The sequence below is a fragment of the Dipodomys merriami genome, unplaced genomic scaffold (assembly GCF_024711535.1).
Source record: "Dipodomys merriami isolate MVZ:Mamm:240054 unplaced genomic scaffold, mDipMer1.0.p SCAF_12, whole genome shotgun sequence".
Lineage (NCBI taxonomy): Eukaryota > Metazoa > Chordata > Mammalia > Rodentia > Heteromyidae > Dipodomys > Dipodomys merriami.
In genome coordinates, this window is record NW_027202493.1 from 34,916,833 (window position 1) to 34,935,156 (window position 18,324).

An 18,324-nucleotide genomic window follows, 5' to 3' on the forward strand; every position below is an offset into this window, starting at 1 on the left:
CAACATGGCAGCAAACACTGGTAATTACAGAACTCAGGGAGGCTGTAGTAGAGGATCACAGGTTCAAGGTCAGCTTGGATACCCTTGGAGTCCTCAGGTCAATCTCTAGCACTGCAGAGAAGGGTTACAAAGCCAGGTGCTTGTGGCCTGTAATCCTAACTCAGGAAGCTGGGATGTGAGGAACAAGATTTGCAGCCTGCCCAGGCAGAAAAAGTATGTCAGACTCTTATCTCCAATAACCAGGAGGGAGGGGAAGCGAGAAGCCGAGGCTCCAGAGATGACAGGGTCACTCAACCCTGTCAGGTGCTTACTGAAGTCGGTGCAGATGCAGGGAGGTGGTGGGTTGCAACCCCAGTCCCGGAACCCCCGTTCCCACCCTGGCGGGGCCCTCCCGGACTCACCTTCCCGAGGCTTGCCCGGGGCGCAGGCCCACCGTCCCGGGCTCCCGGCCTAGGCAGGGCCTGCCCTTTCCACATGCGCTCCCTGGCAAGCCAAGGCCGAGGGCTGCCTCATCCCCGGACGCCGGGACTGCTGGTGGGAGCAAGCATCACCCCGCCCCGCTGGTCCCACCCGCGCGCTGACAGCTTACCTGGAAGCCAAGGCCCGAGTCCGGAACGCCGCGCACGAGGACCGCAGGAAGTACCGAGCCCTCCTACTACCGCCAGCGCTTGCCTTCCGCGTAATCTCTCTAGGCTTTCTCGGTGATTGGCTCATCTCCATAGACTCTCGAGCGGTGATTGGTAAGCCTACCTATAGAGGGCGGGGATTGGGGTTGCGCATGCTCCCTGGTCCTTGTAGCGGGAAGCACGTGAGGCGACGCCTTGGAGAGCCGGACGCGCCGGTTGGCGCCTCGAAGATCCACGTCAGGCCGCCGGCTAGTTGGAAAGCTTCCCACCGCCCTCTCCCCAGACTCCCAGTAGCTCCGCCTGCGGGGTAGGTAGGAGGAGGGTGGGTCGTGAGAGCACTGCGGCCTGGACGGTCTGCATCTCCATGGTGAGCGGGTGGGGTCCCTCCTCTCTTTCCCCGGATGTGGCCGGCCGCCGGCCCGGGCTCCCGGGGCCTCGGCTGGGAAAGCGGCCGGGGAGGCCGACGGGGTCGCGGGGAGCAGGGAGGGGCGGGCGGTAGAACGACCCCCCGAGGCACACGCCTGAAATCTCAGCTACTCTGGGAACCTGAGGTCGGAGGATCAAAGTTGGAAGACGCCCCGGGGCAGGAATGAGACACTGACCTCCAGTTAACCACCCTGAAGTCGGAAGTGGAACTGGCTCCAGCGGTGGAGCTCCAGCCTTGTGCCCAAGAGCTCAGGGTCAAGCCCTGAGGCCAAGCCCTGGGCCAGCGCACGCTCGCAGATTTGAAATTTCAGGATGACTGGAAACATCAGCTCTTTCCTTACCTTTAAGAGATCTAGGGGCTGGAGCCGCAGCGCAGGTGGTAAAGTGACTGTTGTCTGTTTTTGCCCTGTATATTGAATACAAGTGGCTTGAGATAGAATCTCTTTTATTTTTAGGGTATAATTTAACAGTTTGGCCTCCCTACTTGATAAAAAACCTAATCAGCATAGCCTAATTAACATAATGATGGTTGTACTTTGAGTTCTTTTAGACCGGTGTGAGGTTTTTTTGTTGTCCTTGTCCTGTTCTAAGTGGTACTGGGACTTGAACTTGGCCTGGGGTTGGGAAGGAAAAACTGGGAGAGAGGGAGGGAAAGGATGACATGGTCCAAAAAGAAATGTACTCAAGCTGAGCGCTGGTGGCTCACGCCTGTAATCCTAGCTACTCAAGAGGCTGAGATCTGAGTATCTTGGTTCAAAGCCAGCCTGGGCAAGAACGCCCTTGAGACTTTTATCTCCAATAAACCACTCAGAAAACTGGAAGTGGTGCTGTGACTCAAGTGGTAGAGTGCTAGTCTTGAGCTGAAGAACTGTGGGACAGTGCCCAGGCCAACGTTCAAGCCCCATGACCGACAAAAGAAAAAAGAAAAAGAATGTACTCATTACTTGACTTATGTAACTATAACCCCTCTGTATATCACCTTTAAAGTAACAATTTTATTGGGGGGGGGAGGGGTCTGGTCATGGGCCTGAACTCTGGGCCTGGGCGCTGTCCTTCAGCTCTTCAGCTCACGGCTAGCGCTCTACCACTTGAGCCACAGCGCCACTTCCAGCTTTTTTCTTTTTGCTTATGTGGTGCTGAGGTATCGAACCCAGGGCCTCATGCATGCAAGGCAAGCGCTCTACCACTGAGCCACCTTCCCAACCCTAAAATAACAATTTTTAAAAGAATTAAAAAATTAAATATACTTAATGGAAAATAACCCACGAACACCAAATCATAGAAACATTTAAGTTTAAAGCATGCAGAGTTAGACCACTTATCTGGTCTCCCATCCATCTCTCTAGTGAAAATAGTGAGCTGGTGGTAGAGTACTTGCCTACCAAGCATGAAGCCAATCCCCACCAAAAACAAAACCCCCAAAACATCCATCTGTACTCATATACACATATAGATGGATATTTTGTTTTGCCTAGGATTTAATCTGGTGTGCCACTTTTTGCAGATGTGTCATTCATTGTCTTTTAGTTTTGACAGACTTTGAGAGGATCTTTGTCCTTGTGGTCATTTTGAAATAAGCAGATCTGCAAAAATAGGTATCTATGAAGGCTGAGTCTTAAATACCTCAATTAAAAGGAACAAACAGTGGAAATAGAGATAAATAGTACTAACATTCTAATATGTTCTCTAAGCATTTCTCATATAAAGGACAAGAAAAACCCAAATCATAGGGGATTTTATTGAGTAATTGCTGAAGTTGGAGGAACGGAAATACAGAACCAATAAATTACAATAGCAAATCTGTTTGTTTCACAGTTGATTTTGGTTTTGGTCTTTGGTGCCTGTCCTGGGGCTGGAACTCAGAGCCTAGGCTCTGTCTGAGTTTCTTTTGCCAAAGGATAATAGTACTCTACCACTTGAGCCACAGCTCTACTTCTGGCATTTTTGTGAGTTAATTGCAGATAAGAGTCTCAAGGATTTTGCCTGAACTGGCTCTGAACCTCAGTCCTGTCTCAGTCTCCTGAGTAGCTAGGATTGCAGGCCTGAGCCACTGGCACTCTGCACAAACCTGATTTGCGCCCCCCTCTCCCCCCATCATGGGGCTTGAACTCTGGGCCTGGGCACTGTCCCTTAGCTCTTCAGCTCAAGGCAAGCTCTTTACCACTTGAGCCATAGCTCTTTACAACTTGAGCCATAGCACTTCCTGTTTTCTAATGGTTTATTGGAGGTGAGTCTCATGGACTTTCCTATCCCAGCTGGCTTTGAACTGTGATCCTCAGATCTGTCTCCTGAGTCGCTAGGATTACAGGTGTGAGCCGCTGACACCTGGCTCAAGCCTGGTTTTTAACTGTTCTTTTGTAAATGTGTGCTTTAAATAAAGTTAGGACTGTATTGCATGAGATTATCTGAATTGTATAACGTTTTTTTTAATGCAAGATATACAAATGAATACATGTTTTGGGCAAATATAATTCACAATAGCTTATATTTCTACTCAGAGGCATTAATGGGAAGTAATCAAAATTTATCTAGAAAATATTCTACAATTTCAACAATAATATCTAATGACTGTGTAAGGCATTTTATCAAACTTTTTTTTTGTTGTTTTGGTTGGTTGTAGCATTTGAACTCTGGGCCTGGGCGCTGTCTTTGAGCTCTTCAGCTCAAGGCTAGGGTTCTACCACTTTGAGCCAGAGTGCTACTTCCTCAAACATCTTTTGTGTGTAGATTTAATTACAATATTAAAAATTATATTTATATAAGCACCTTCTATTAAAAAAATTTTTTTTTCCTTTTGATGCCAGTCCTGGGGCTTGAACTCAGGGCCTGGGCACTGTCCCTGAGCTTCTTTTGCTCAGGGCTAGTGCTGTACCACTTGAGCCACAGCACCATTCCATACTTTATTGTAAAGAGTCTCATGGACTTTCCTGCTTGGGCTGGCTTCAAACTGTGATCCTCAGATCTCAGCCTCCTAAATAGGTAGGCAGGGATGAGTCACTGGTACCTGGACTCCATCCAAAAGTTTTGAGGATCTTTTTTGGGCGGGGTGGGGGTGGGGAGGAGGGAAGGGAAGAGGTCGGGCATGGGGCTTGAACTCTGGGCCTGGGCGCTGTCCCTCAGCTCTTCAGCTCAAGGCGAGCTCTCTACCACTTGAGCTACAGCGCCACTTGTGGTTTTCTGAGTGGTTTATTGGAGATAAGAGTCTCACAGACTTTCCCTGCCTGGGCTGGCTTTGAACCTTGATCATCAGATCTCAGCCTCCTGAGTAGCTAAGATTACAGGTGTGAGCCACTGGCGCCCGACTTCTATCCTAAAGTTTTAACCAACTTTCATAGGGAAATAAGATCCATAATATGGTCAGTTTCTAGTTAAAATTCTTTCTTTTAGCAAAATAGATCGTGTATGTGTGCTCATGCACTCACATACACTGGTACTAAAGCTTGAAGTCAGGGCCTCTTGGTCTTGCTTGACTTTTTCAGTCAAGGCCAGTCCTACGATGTGAGCCAGAGCTACACTTATGGGTTTTTTGTGTTTTTTTTTTTTTTTTTTTTTGCTAGTTAACTGGAGAGCAGAGCATCAAGGACTTTTCTCCTCTGGCTAGCTGGCTTTGTACCAGAACTCTCAGATCTCAGACTCCTGAGTAGCTAGAATTATAGGCATGGGCTACCTGGATCTGGCTAATGTTGACGTTTTAATAACCTCTGCCACTCTGTATTGCCTACAAATTACAATGCTTGACGTGGAGTCAAGATATAAGTTGGAAAATTTGTTATCTGAGCAACTGATAATTACTAGCATTAAACTAGCAGCCTTTCAATAAATACCAAGTAAGAATATATTTAGCCACTTGAGAAAACCTAATTTAAATTAATACAGTTCAGATGTAGACAGGATAGTTTCCTCATTGGATAATTGTATCCCTAAACTCTTTCTGACTTTTTTTTTTTTTTTGGGGTCTGGTCGTGGGGCCTGAACTCTGGGCCTGGGCGCTGTCCCTCAGCTCTTTAGCTCAAGGCTAGCGCTCTACCACATGAGTCGCAGCGCCACTTCCGGCTTTTTTCTTTTTGCTTATATGGTGCTGAGGAATTGAACCCAGGGCCTCAGGCATGCAAGGCAAGCGCTCTACCACTGAGCCACCTTCCCAGCCCCCTGACTTTTTATTTGCATATTAACATCCTGAGTTGAATAGCACAGAAACAAAACAAAATGAACACTTATCTATTAGATACAGGTTTTGCCCAGCTAGGGCTACACTGACATAAGTGTGTTTTAGATACTAACTTTAGGCAGATCTTTTAAAGAAACTACACAAACTAATCAAGTGTGTAAACCAGAACGTTGAATGTTGGCTTTTGCTTATTACAAGATGAGGAAAAGATTCAGAAATGAACAAACACTGCCATTTTAAAATAAAATGAGTTATAGTTAATGATTTCTCCTCTTTTTATGACTTCAACTAGATATTACTCAGAAAGTGGAAATGTCATACTTTCGTAAGAACTAAAGGAATTCATAGCTTTTCCCCCTTAATATCTCAAAATAAATAAATCAGTTATTTCTTTATCCTTTAAAGCCAGGCAAAACAACTGATTTAAAATGTAACATCTACAAAGTTAATACATTTGGATAATTGTAAGAGTATGGAAAAATTGGAAATCTTGCACTTGTAGCGATTTGAGAGTTCTAAGACACTGACAAGCATTTTTCTTTTTTTTTTTTTTCTTTTTTTTTGGTCGGTCGTGGGGCTTGAACTCTGGGCCTGGGCGCTGTCCCTCAGCTCTTCAGCTCAAGGCGAGCGCTCTACCACTTGAGCTACAGCACCACTTCCAGTTTTCTGGTGGTTTATTGGAGATAGGAGTCTCATGGTCTTTCTTGCCCGGGCTGGCTTTGAACCGCGATCCTCAGATCTCAGCCTCCTGAGTAGCTAGGATTACAGGCATGAGCCACCCGCGCCCGGCAGCATTTTTCTTTTTGGTCCATTACAAAAAATAAAAAGTCTGAGAAAAGATGAGATCATTGTAATTGCAGGCAAATAAGGGTGCTTCAGACTGGAACTGATTTTCAATTTCTGTCAGGAAGAAGATAGTCCTGTGAGCCAAAATACCATCCCAGGTACTCTTGAACAATGCCTTTTCCTACAGTAGCCTCTGAGCAATCATACTGTTGCACAGTGAAGTTCTTTGGGTGGTTGTGTATCATTTCTTCACTCCTGTCTTGTGGCAGACTCGATGAAGTCAGCTGAGGAGCTCTATATTTGCAAGATAAAGAAAAAAACAACATTGTTTAGTCTTTAGGAACCTTTAAATATAATTACACCATTCAACAGTTTAATAATTTTTTTGTTGTTGTTGGTTGTGGGACTTGGGCCTGGGCACTGTCCCTCAGCTCTTCGGCTCAAGGCTAGCACTCTACCACTTGAGCCACAGAGCCACTTCCGGTTTTCTGGTGGTTAATTGGAGATAAGAGTCTCACAGACTTTCTTCCCCAGGCTGGCTTTGAACGCAGTCCTCAGATCTCAGCCTTCTGAGTAGCTAGGATTACAGCTACCAGTGCCCGCTTTTAGTAATAATTTTTAAGTATATGGTGGAAGCAAAATAGACTTTCCTGATTTGATGAGAAAACATAAATCTTTTACAGGAGAATTGCTGAGCCAAGACAGGTACTTTGTTTGGGGCCCTTCTGAAGACTTGAAGCTTTTCTATCCCCTTGCTTTATTTCTGGAGGCATTCCCTTCCCTCACATTTCACTTCCTGATGATTGCAATGAAGTGTTAACTAAGCACTAAAAAGATGCAGGAGGCATACATACATTGGGACCCATCAGCTGCACTGGACATTGTCCAAAATGAACTAAGCCACACAATGGCAGCGATGGGAGGGAGGAAACAAGTGGGAAAGAGGGAACAGCTGATGCTATGCAAAACAAAAGAAATGTACATACCACCCAATGTGGAAGAAATAACTATTGCAAAGCACATAGAACTCATAAATGTTATAGACCATGATAGACAATTTGCTCCATGAAAGTTAGAATGTGTTTGTGACTTTAACTAAGCATCACATTTGGGAAATTATGTAACCACTTAATAAAAAATTTGGAAAAATAAAAAAATAAAAAGATGCAGGAGGTAGGTGCTGGATGCTCACACCTATCTTCCTAAGTAGGCAGGAGGCGAGATCTAATGATCAAGGTTTAAAGCCAGCCTGGGTAGTAAAGTCTGTGAGACTCTTGTCTCCGATTAACTGCCAAAAAGCCAGAAATGGAGCTGTGGCTCAAGTGGTAGAGCACTAGTCTTGAGCAAAGAAGCTCATGGACAGCACTCAGGCTGAGTTCAAGCTTCAGGACTGGCACCAAAAATAAACAAATAAATAAATAAATGCAGGGGCTGGGCACTCATGGCTCACACCTGCAATCCTAGCTAATCAAGGGTTGAAGATTACAGTTCAGAGCCTGCCCAGGCAAGAAAGTCTGTGAGACTCTTACCTCCAATTAACCACATAAAGCTGGAAGTGTGCCCAGTGCTGGTGGCTTATGCCTGTAATCCTAGCTACTCAGGAAACTGAGATCTAAGGATCATGGGTCAAAGCTAGCTTGGGCAGGAAGGTCCATTACATTCTTAGCTCCAATTAACCACTCAAAAACCTGGAAGTGGCACTGTGGCTCAAAGTGGTTGAGTGCTAGCCTTGAGCAAAAGAGCTCAGGGACAGTGCCCAGGCCTTGAGTTCAAGCCCTACTACTACAAAAAAAGAAAAAAAGAAAGTCATCAGGGAAGGCCTGGCTTGATAACATGCATGATACTGGAAGAGAAACAGTTGAGGATGGAGGGTAAGTGTGGTGGAAGCCATAGTAGGGACTTAATAGGAAGTGTAGCCTTGGGCTTGAGGTTTCTAGAGAACAGCTAGGTGAGTTCAAGTAGGCCATTGGCCACCCAGTTCAGGTTCTAAAGGAGGTGTTTGTATAAGAGAGCACCACTCAGAAAAGCCTGGCATCACTGAAGCTAAGGAAAATCCATTCCACCATGGGCACTAGATGAATAATTGAGATCAGGACTGAAGGGTGTTCACTGGATTCAGAAGAAAGGGGTGTTGAACATAGATGGGAGGAAAAGGAGCAGCTCCCCATTCAAGAAAATCTGTGAGGCTGGGAAGGTGGCTCAGTGGTAGAGCACTTGCCTTGCATGCTCAAGGCCCTGGGTTCGATTCCTCAGCACCACATAAGAAAAAAGCCGGAAGTGGCGCTGTGGCTCAAGTGGTAGAGCGCTAGCCTTGAGCTAAAGAGCTGAGGGACAGCGCCCAGGCCCAGAGTTCAGGCCCCACAACCGGACCCCCCCCCAAAAAAAAAAAAAAAAAAAGAAAAGAAAATCTGTGAGAACACAGGTTGATCACTAGAGGGCACTGTGCAACCATCCTGGCTTCACAATCCCGATTTTTTTTTTTTTTTTCCCCGTGAGGAATTTACCTGTCGCAGAGTTGGAAGAGACTAGAAAGGGAAAGGCGAGGCAAAGGAAAAGCAAGGCAAGACAGTGCCTAAGGTGTTTGCCTAGCGTGCGCTGGAGCACTGGGTTTCAGGAAGGCTGAGAAGAGAGAATCGGGTGAGAAAGGCCAAGACAGGAGGAGAGCTGCACACAGAGTTGAGAGGCAGTGTGTTTGGTCAAGATGTCCCAGTAAGGAAGACCAGCAGGAAGCAGAAAGACATCGTCAATGACAGGTGAGGGTGACAAGAGTAAATGAACATACAAATAAGCTCTTCATTACCTCTGAGAAGTGAAAATGGGCAGTAGAATCCATTGACTTGCGTTCTTTGTTTTTTTATTATTTTTTTTATTATTTATTTTTTTTGGGTCCAGTTGTGGGGCCTTGAACTCTGGGCCTGGGCACTGTCCCTCAGCTCTTCAGCTCAAGGCTAGCGCTCTACCACTTGAGCCACAGCGCCACTTCCGGCTTTTTTGCTTATGTGGTGCTGAGGATTCGAACCCAGGGCCTCAGGCATGCAAGGCAAGCGCTCTACCACTGAGCCACCTTCCCAGCCCCTTGACTTGCGTTCTTATATGTTTAGAAATAAATGTTGATGCCACACACACACACACACACACACACACATACTTGCGTTCTTATATGTTTAGAAATAAATGTTGATGCCACACACACACACACACAAACACAAACCTAGAGTGGCCAGGCGCTATTATCACACCTGTAATCTTAGCTGCTCAGGAGGCTGAGATCTGAGGATCACTGTTCAAAGCCAGCCACTCTTATCTCCAATTAACCACCAGAAAACTGGAAGTGGTGCTGTGGCTCAAGTGGTAGAGCGCTTGCCTTGAGCTGAAGAGCTGAGGGACAGTGCCCAGGCCCGGAGTTCAAGCCCCATGACTGACAAAAAAAAACAAACAAACTAGTGTTGTTATTAATAGATTGTTATTAATAGGGCTGGTGGCTATCCAGTGCATATTTGTAAATAAAAGCATTGAAATATTGCAGTTGGAAGAGGAAAGTTACTAGATAGAATCTTTTTTCTTTCTTTTCTTTTTTAGCCAGTACTGGGGCTTGAAGTCAGGGCTTATGGGCTGTCCCTTGGCTTTTTTAACTCAAGGCTGGCACCTTACCACTTGAGCTCCTCCTTCTGGCTTTTTTGATGGTTAATTGGAGGAAAGAGTTTCATGGGCTACTATCCTGCCTAGGCTGGGTTCCAACCTCAGTCCTCAATTCTCAGCCTCCTGAGTAGCTAGGATGACAGGTGTGAGCCACTAGCGTGAAGGGAAAAAGAAATATATCAAGAAACTGCACTGTAAACAGCATGGCTTTTCTGTTTTATTTAATCAGTTATATAAAATCATGCTACGGATCACTGAGGAGCACACAGAGCTAGCTAAGGGAGAACAAGACGTACTGGTCTAAAGATGCTAAAGAGTTAATCCAGAAAATAGCCTAAATCAGTTGTTTACTTTACCTGTCCTTTTAGTCTTGCTTGACTCTGACTCACAGAGCTACATGCAGATTTTATCTAAAGCATGCAGAAGAGTGGAGAGAAATGAAAGGGAGGTTTTGCCTGAGAAGTCACTACTTAGGTTGACAGTGCCTTTGTTGCAAGACATAGAAAGTGTGAAAATTGTGCTATCAGATTTGAAGGTAGGACTTGTTATTTGTATTAGTGGGGCAAGCAAGACCTTGGGAAATTGTCATAAATGCTTATCTTACATTAGTTTGTCTAATAATCACTAGATTCCAACAGGTGACTTACACATTTGTCAGAGAATTGTAACTGGATGCAGAACTAGCCTAAACACTAAGAACATAAATGGACACTGTAACCTGAGCAGGTCTATAACGCTATCAGCTGACTTTCTTAACGGATTGTGCTTATTAACTAGCTTACATACCTTTCATTTAAATTTCCCTTGGATTACAAGGTCAGTTCATAGGTCAAAATTTCCCTTAATTCTGCCAAGTTGAATTTCACTACTCTATCTGGTTTACTTGAAGCCCTGATTTTTTTTACGATAGGGAATGTTTGGAGAAAGCCAAGCTAAATTGTAGCTACAAATTTGTGCTTGGATTTTGCAAAGGCATCTTGTTCTGTGCACACAGAATCTCTTGCTGTTGTGAAATGCCACTGGGGTCTGCTTTGTTATTTACAAAAGAGGACTGGGGAAACCAGCATTTCTTCATTTCCCTTAAACCCCGATTTTACTGTTATTTTATAACAGGTGAAATTGAAAAGCTCAGCTGGAAACATTATCAACGCACACCAAAGGATATTTTAACATATTAGATCCCTTTCAAGCCTGCTTCAATCACGATTCATTAGCTCCTCAGGAGTCTTCTACTGTATCTTTCTAGATTTCTTCACCAAGCTTACTTTTCATAATTTTTAACAGCAAAGAGTAATTTGTTCCAGACACTGGCCTAAAACACTTGGCTTTTTGTCTCCTCCTGTGATAAATGCTTATTACCAAGTTGCTGTTCTCTAATTTCATTTCCTACTACAAGGTTTTCACTGGGGTTGAAAAGCATGTATTAAACAATGGGCATAGCAACCATTCTTTCCACCCATTGAATACAGCCATAAAAGCTACAAGTCTACAGACCAACTGAATAAGCTAATTTAGCAGATGCCTGTGTATGTTAACCAGCTGCAGGCCATTTCTGGTGTTTTCCTTGAAAGAATATATTTTTAAATGAACTAAAGGAGTTAAAATAATTATGATGGGACATCAGATTATTAGTATTCATTATTTTTTTCTTTTTCTTTTTTTTGGGTCTGGGCGTGGGGTCTGAACTCTGGGCCTGGGCACTGTCCCTCAGCTCAAGGCTAGCGCTTTACCACTTGAGCCACAGCGCCACTTCCAGCTTTTTTCTTTTTGCTTATGTGGTGCTGAGGAATCAAACCTAGAGCCTCAGGCATGTAAGGCAAGCGCTCTACCACTGAGCCACCTTCCCAGCCCAGTATTCATTATTTATTAGTATTTATTAGTATTCATTGACAAACTCTGGGCAGCTATATTGATGAAGCAATATTACTGAAGATGGGTGGTAATGTAAAGTCATTGGTCCTTTAGTGACTATAAAAAACAAAAATGGGTGTCTACCCATAATTTTATCTTGAAAGATACACCAACAGACCACTACCGTTAGTGAGGCTGGAAAGCCACCATGCCACTAGGACCGAGTTGATTTGCTACACTGAACATGGAAGTAGGCTGGCCTACCGTTATGGTACCATTGCATAAATGTGTCTCAATGAGAAATGTGTTTGTTCTGGTTAACATCTGCAGCTTTCTGTGTTTTCCCAAACACATGCTTAAAGATACTTTAAAAATTCTGGTGCTTGATATTTTAATTATGAGAATTCTCAAGCATATACAATAATATTATTTCCCACTGAGCTATCACTTAGATTCAATGGTGACCAGGATTTTTCTTGTCTGTCTTACTTTCTTCCCAAACCGTAGAAGCAGTTCCCAAATGCCATATCATTTCGCACTGCCACTCATGACCATGCAGCTTCTAAAAAGATTTATATCACCACATGCCATTTGTACATATTGCTAAATAGGAATGAGCATTTTTTGGTATAGCTAATTCCAATAGAGGAAGAATCTTCTGCCAGAAATACCTCAGGGGAAAGGTACTCGTGAGTGAAGAGGTATACATCGCCTCTGAAGGCAGCTGTGTCTATGCAGTTTTCTTCTCAGGACCAAATTAGCTGAAAAGAAAGAAAGGAAAATATTAGGAGTGCTTACAAAATTAATGACTGTGCTATCTAGAGGGAGATTATGGTCATAGTACTTTGTATAAATGTATAACAGTGATGGGTATTGAAATCCTTTTAAGAAGGGTAAGGGAGACAAGGGAGAGAGATGGATGGGTGATTTTGTTGGGATACATTGTATTCATGGGAATGTCGAAGGGAAATTTCCCCTTGTACAGCTAATAAATGCTAATAAAAACAAAAAATATTGGAGTATATTTGTAGCTAAACTGTGCTGTGGCTATTTCCTATTTGTTCATCCATTGTTATGATACAAAAGTTAATGTGATGTACTCCTAACAGTTAATGCTAGGAGCAAGATCTTAATTGTCATAGTCTGCTTACAAGATTGCTTCTAAATGCTGTTCGCACTTTTATTTATGTTAGAAGTTGATTCCAGATATCTTACAAGAATATTGCCCAGGGGCTGAGAAGGTGGCTCAGTGGTTAAAGCGCTTGCCTTGCATGCCTGAGGCCCTGGGTTCGATTCCTCAGCACCACATAAGCAAAAAGAAAAAAGCCGGAAGTGGCGCTGTGGCTCAAGTGGTAGAGCACTAGCTTTGAGCTGAAGAGCTGAGGGACAGTGCCCAGGCCCAGAGTTCAGGCCCCATGACCGGGGAAAAAAAAAAAAAAAAAAAGAATATTGCCCAAGGTTTCTGTATTTTGGAAAAATGTAAATGGTCGAGTAGCAATTATTGTAAACAACACAAGAAGGAATTGCTGACTTGGAACTCTTTTCTTTTCTATGCTAAAGGACGGATCAGGGAGGTCACTTGAAAAAACCTGAGAGCAACCAAACTTCCCATGAATTAGAAGGAAATAAGTTATGCACCACATGTTTATCTGACAGAAGAAGTTGTATTATCAAGGAAATAATGTGACAAATTAGGATGTGTGAACACTTTTCTATTCAAGCTTAGGTTTTTGTGTGGCAGAAATCTTTACCTTTCAAAATCTTTTTGTTGTTGTGCTGGTCCTAGAGCTTGAACTCAGGGCCTGGGCACTCAGGTCCCTGAGCATTTGTGCTGAAGGCTATTATTCTGCCACTTTAAGCCATGCCTTCATTTCTGGCTTTTTTTTTTTAAATAATTAATTGGAGATAAGAGTTTCATGAACTTTTCTTGCCCAGGCTGGCTTTGAACTGCAATCTTCAGATCTTAGCCTCTAGAATAACTTGGATTACAGGTGTGAGCCACTGGCATAACTTTCAAATTCTTAGGCCCTTGGCTCTGAAGTAAAAGCACATTAGAGTAATTTTGTCTCCTAACTCTGTTGGTTAAATACATCATAGTTGATACCATCCTTGAAAAATATGCTACCCACACAAATTGCTATGTATCTTGACCATGCTTATTTTTGGTTCTATGGGCATCCATAGTTTAGATTATATAGTTCTATAGAAATCTCTCAGGCTGGGGAAGTAGCTCAAGTGGTAGAGTGCTAGTAGCCTTGAGCAAAAGAAGCTCGAGGACAGTTCCCAGGCCCTGAATTCAAGCCCCAGGACTGGGAAAGAAAGAGAGAAAGAAAAGCAAGGAAGAAAGACAGGAAGGAAGAAAGGCAGGCAGGCAGGCAGGCAGGCAGGCAGGCAGGCAGGCAGGCAGGCATCTCTTCCCTGCCCTCTGGGCCGGAGCTTTAACTCAGGTTCTGGGTGCTGTTCCTGAACTTTTCCACTGAGCACTCTACTGCTTGAGCCACAGTAGCGTTTCCAGCTTTTTTCAGAGAAAAGAGTCTCCAAGACTTTCCTACCTGGCTTCAAGCTGCGATCCTCAGATCTCAGCTTCGGGAGCAACTAGGATTCCAGGCGCCCAGCAAGAAATAGCAACTTTTGACTCACTTTGAGTCATTATGTTTCTTTCACAACTCTGCTAACATTGTCTTCCTCCAGTCAGCCACAAGCTTTTAATAAACTGATTTGGATTTTACATTTCACCTAACTGTCTATAGGTTTATTAACTCTTTAATCAATAAACCAACATTTGCATTTCTTATAACTTTCAAGGACAATGTATCTACAATTGCTTAGAGCACTACCTTTCTTAGTAAACTACTACTCTCTCTATATATGTATATCAATATTTTTAAATGCAGTGATTAAAAGTACTCGAATAATACCCCCCCCCAGAAGATAGATAGCAAACTTGTGAAATCGTACACATTTCTAATAACTGCCTCTCACCTCAGTAACTTTCAGTATAAACAGCAATCACACTCAACACAACCAGGCGTAAAAAGAAGTCATTCGGTCCAAGATGTACCAGAGTCCTACCTGGTCTCTGTCCGGTGGTAAGGAGGAGACTCATCATAAAAACCAAAAAGACACAAAGAAGTTGTTGAAATCTCATTTTTTCCTTTCCTGACACACTCCAAGACAGCCAGAACTCCGGAGAGAAAGCAAGCAATCTGTACGCGGCTTGTGCAGGATCTGTGCGGGGCGCCTCACATTCTAACCAACCTCGGCTGCGTTTTCCAGAAAGGTTAATGATCACATCAGACAAGGTTACTGGGGCGCTGGGCTGTGGTCAAAGCCCACGGGGCCGCAAACCCCTCCTCCACTCGCCGCTCCTCTCCCGGTCCCTCCCCTTTATTTCCATAAGCAAATATTGGTGAAATGGACCATTCAAGCCCAGGGGAGAGTGACTTCACTTCAACCTGGAGCTGGAGAAATATGTAAAGTAAGTCCTGACATTGCCTCCTCCCCTCAGCATTTGCATCTGTTTAAACTTTGCATTGCCCATATTGGTCCCACATGCTGAAACCTTGGAATGACAGGAAGTCTCTCTTTTGTCCTTTCACAGAGAATTCTGAAGCGCTTAACTCAAGACTCCCAAACATGTGCCGAAATGCTTGATCTTTACCAAACCTACTACAAAGGGGTGACTATTTACGGGAATCCCCTAAATGGCTGAATCTGTGTGGAGTTTGCACCATTAAAAGATTCCTGGGGGCTGAGAAGGGGGTTAGCATGTCTGAAATAAATCTGTAAAATGCTTATATTTGTATTTTCTTAAGTGCAGTATTTTTTTCAGTAATGGAGATTATTTTCAGCTGCAAGCAGCTGATTCTTTTTAAAAGAAAATTCAGGCACACCACAAACCCTAGAAATCTGTGTTCAGTTATAAATTTGTATGGGGTGGAAAACCAAAAATTAGAGAAGTGTTCCGTTCATCTCCCAGGGAATTCAGTAGAAACAAAAACAGTCTAGTCTTGTCTTTGACACACAGCCACCAAGATCTCTTTTGTCATAAGCGCTTCCTTATCTATAATACATAGCTATTACAAATGCACTTATTCTGTACTTATTGTGAAGTGAGCGGAAAGTTAGTGTAGTTACACTGTGACATACACGTTTCCAAATATAAAGCATATGGAACTCTAGGACTGCCAGGAATTGTTTTGTATAGGGCTTCTATAGGTTCAGGTAGTTGGTATACAATCTTGAAATATGAACTGTTGGTCTTGATTTGATATCAGTCTGTAAAATTTTCTCGCAATCCAGTTATACCTGCACTTTTTTTTTTTTTATTTGGTCATGGGGCCTGAACTCTGGACCTGGGCACTGTCTCTCAGCTCTTCAGCTCAAGGCTAGCACTCTACCACTTGAACCACAGTGCCACTTCCGGCTTTTTCTTTTTACTTATGTGGTGCTGAGGAATTGAACCCAGGGCCTCATGCATGCAAGGCAAGCGCTCTACCACTGAGCCACCTTCCCAGCCCATACCTGCACTTTTTAATAGGCAGAATACAGAAATTGTGACATTTTTAGAAATCAGCTGGAGCTGGGTTCTGGTGGCTCCCTCCTGTAATCCTGCCGTTTGGGAAGCTGAGATGTGAGGATCGCGGTTCAAAGCCAGCCCAGGTAGAAAAGTCCATGAGACTCAACTCCAGTAAACCACTAGAAAACTGGAAATGGTGCTGCGACTCAAGTGGTAGAGTGCTAGCTTTGAGCTGAAGAGTTGAGGGACAGCACCCAGGCAAGCTCCACAACCAACAAAAAGAAAAAAAGAAAGAAATCACAGCTGGGCATGCTTATGCCTATAATCCTAGCTACTTAGGAAAGTTGAGATCTAAGGATCATGATTTGAAGCCAACCTTGGAAAGAAAGTCCATGTATCTCTTATCTCTGATTAACCACAAAAAGCTGGAAGTGGAGTTGTGGCTCAAATGATAGCCTTGAGAAAGAAAAAGTTCAGGGACAGTGCCCAGGCCCCGAGTTCTAGGCCCAGAAGAGGTTAAAAAATAAAAAAAATAGTATGACCAGCACTCTCAGTTATTCTATCAACCCTACTAAGGTCCAGATTTTGGTTCTTATTTAAGAACTAGCCTATTGAAGCTATGATAAAAGTAAGAATAATTTAGCAATACAGTTCTCAGGATAGATTGAATAGTGTCCTCCAAAATTCATGAGATCAGTCTGGAATTCAGGGATGGAACTCAAGTACTCTTTCTTGGAGTAGGGTCATCATAGAAATAACTAGTTAAATGGAAGTCACACGGGAGTAGGGTGTCTCCAGGTCTAACAGGACAGCTGTCCTTATAAGTGTTAGGTTTTTAAAAAGAGGTAGGCGAGTAAGAACCGTACCAGCACGCACGTGGTATTCAGGTAAGGGGTAGGTTTATTCAGTAGACCTGCTGGGACCAGGCAAGGGTGGCACTCCACGTGGCTGGGAAAGGCCTGGGAATGAGAGAGAGCTGGGAAGAGAGGAAAGAGAGAGAAAAGAGCAGAGAGAGGGGTAAGAACAGTAGCACTCACGTGGTATTCAGGTAAGGGGTAGACCTGCTGGGACCAGGCAAGGTTGGCACTCCACGTGGCTGGGAAAGAGAGAGAGCAAGAGAGCAAGAAAAGAGCAGCAAGAGCTAGTAACGAACAGAGAGAGAAAAGAAAGGGGGGAGTCTGGGCCTGGGCTAGCCCTTATGTAGGGTATGGGTGGGGAAAGGTGTGGCCACATCAAATTCAGATGTGACCTCAGCAGATGCAGATGTGACCTCTTCCAGGTGTCCCAGTTGCCTAGGTAACGCAGGTACTGGGTGGAGACTTTGCTGCGAGGAGGGTGGAGTCTGCTCGCCATCCAGGAGCGGACCTTACAATAAGAAAAGGAGAGGAGATAGAGTCATGGGATCCCAAAGGGACACCCTCAGGTGACAGAGACACCGGTTGGCGTATGATGCTGTGAACCAAGAAAGGAGTACCAAGTATGCCAACAGCCACCCGAAGCTAGGGCAGAGACATGGAACATAGTCTCCTTAGCCCTCAGAGGAGTCAGTTCTACTGACATCTTGATGTTTTGGACTTCCTTTCTACTGACCTAGAATATAATAAATGACTTGTGATGCTTTGTTATAGTAGTCTTAGGACACCAATGCACTTGGATGTATACATATTCAGCAGGTATGCATATTTTCCATACAATTTAATTAGGTATATTTAATTTACATCAGAATACTGTGTATCAAGGTAAATAAAAATATTATTTACACATCATAATCTTAGAAATTTCATCTCCATTTTTATTTTTTTTATTTTTATTTTTTTTGGGTCCGGTCATGGGGCCTGAATTCTGGGCCTGGGCACTGTCCCTCAGCTCTTCAGCTCAAGGCTAGCTCTCTACCACTTGAGCCACAGCGCCACTTCTGGCTTTTTTTCTTTATGCTTATGTGGTGCTGAGGAATCAAACCCAGGGCCTCATGCATGCAAAGCAAGTACTCTACCACTGAGCCACCTTCCCAGCCCCTCATCTCCATTTTTATAGATGAGGTAAAATTTATTTTCTTAAACAGGCATGAAGTTAAGTGACTTGCCATGGTGAATCTCTTAGCCAGTGTTCACCACTCTACAGAAATGGGCATATCTCAAGTAAAACTCAAGTAAAATCATTAATCTCTGTGTGTGTGTGTGTGTGTGTGTGTGTGTGTGTGTTTGTGTGTGTGTGTGTGTGTGTGTGTGTGTCCTACTCTTATGGTTTGAACTCAGGGCCTAGAATGCTATTCCTGAGCTTTTGTGCTTGCGGCTAGTGCTCTACCACTT

The 18,324-nt window shown here is 43.9% G+C and overlaps 1 protein-coding gene across 1 annotated transcript; it reads right to left on the reverse strand.

Annotated features, from left to right (window-relative positions):
- Nucleotides 1–5,138: 5,138 nt before the first annotated feature.
- Apela (apelin receptor early endogenous ligand) lies at nt 5,139–14,652 on the reverse strand. Its single transcript, XM_070016529.1, has 3 exons — nt 14,569–14,652; nt 12,168–12,257; nt 5,139–6,300 (listed from the first exon to the last, which is right to left on the reverse strand). The coding sequence occupies exons 1-2, from the start codon at nt 14,642–14,644 to the stop codon at nt 12,169–12,171; spliced, it is 165 nt and encodes a 54-aa protein (XP_069872630.1). The 5' UTR covers nt 14,645–14,652; the 3' UTR covers nt 5,139–6,300; nt 12,168.
- Between the last annotated feature and the right edge of the window lie 3,672 nt (nt 14,653–18,324).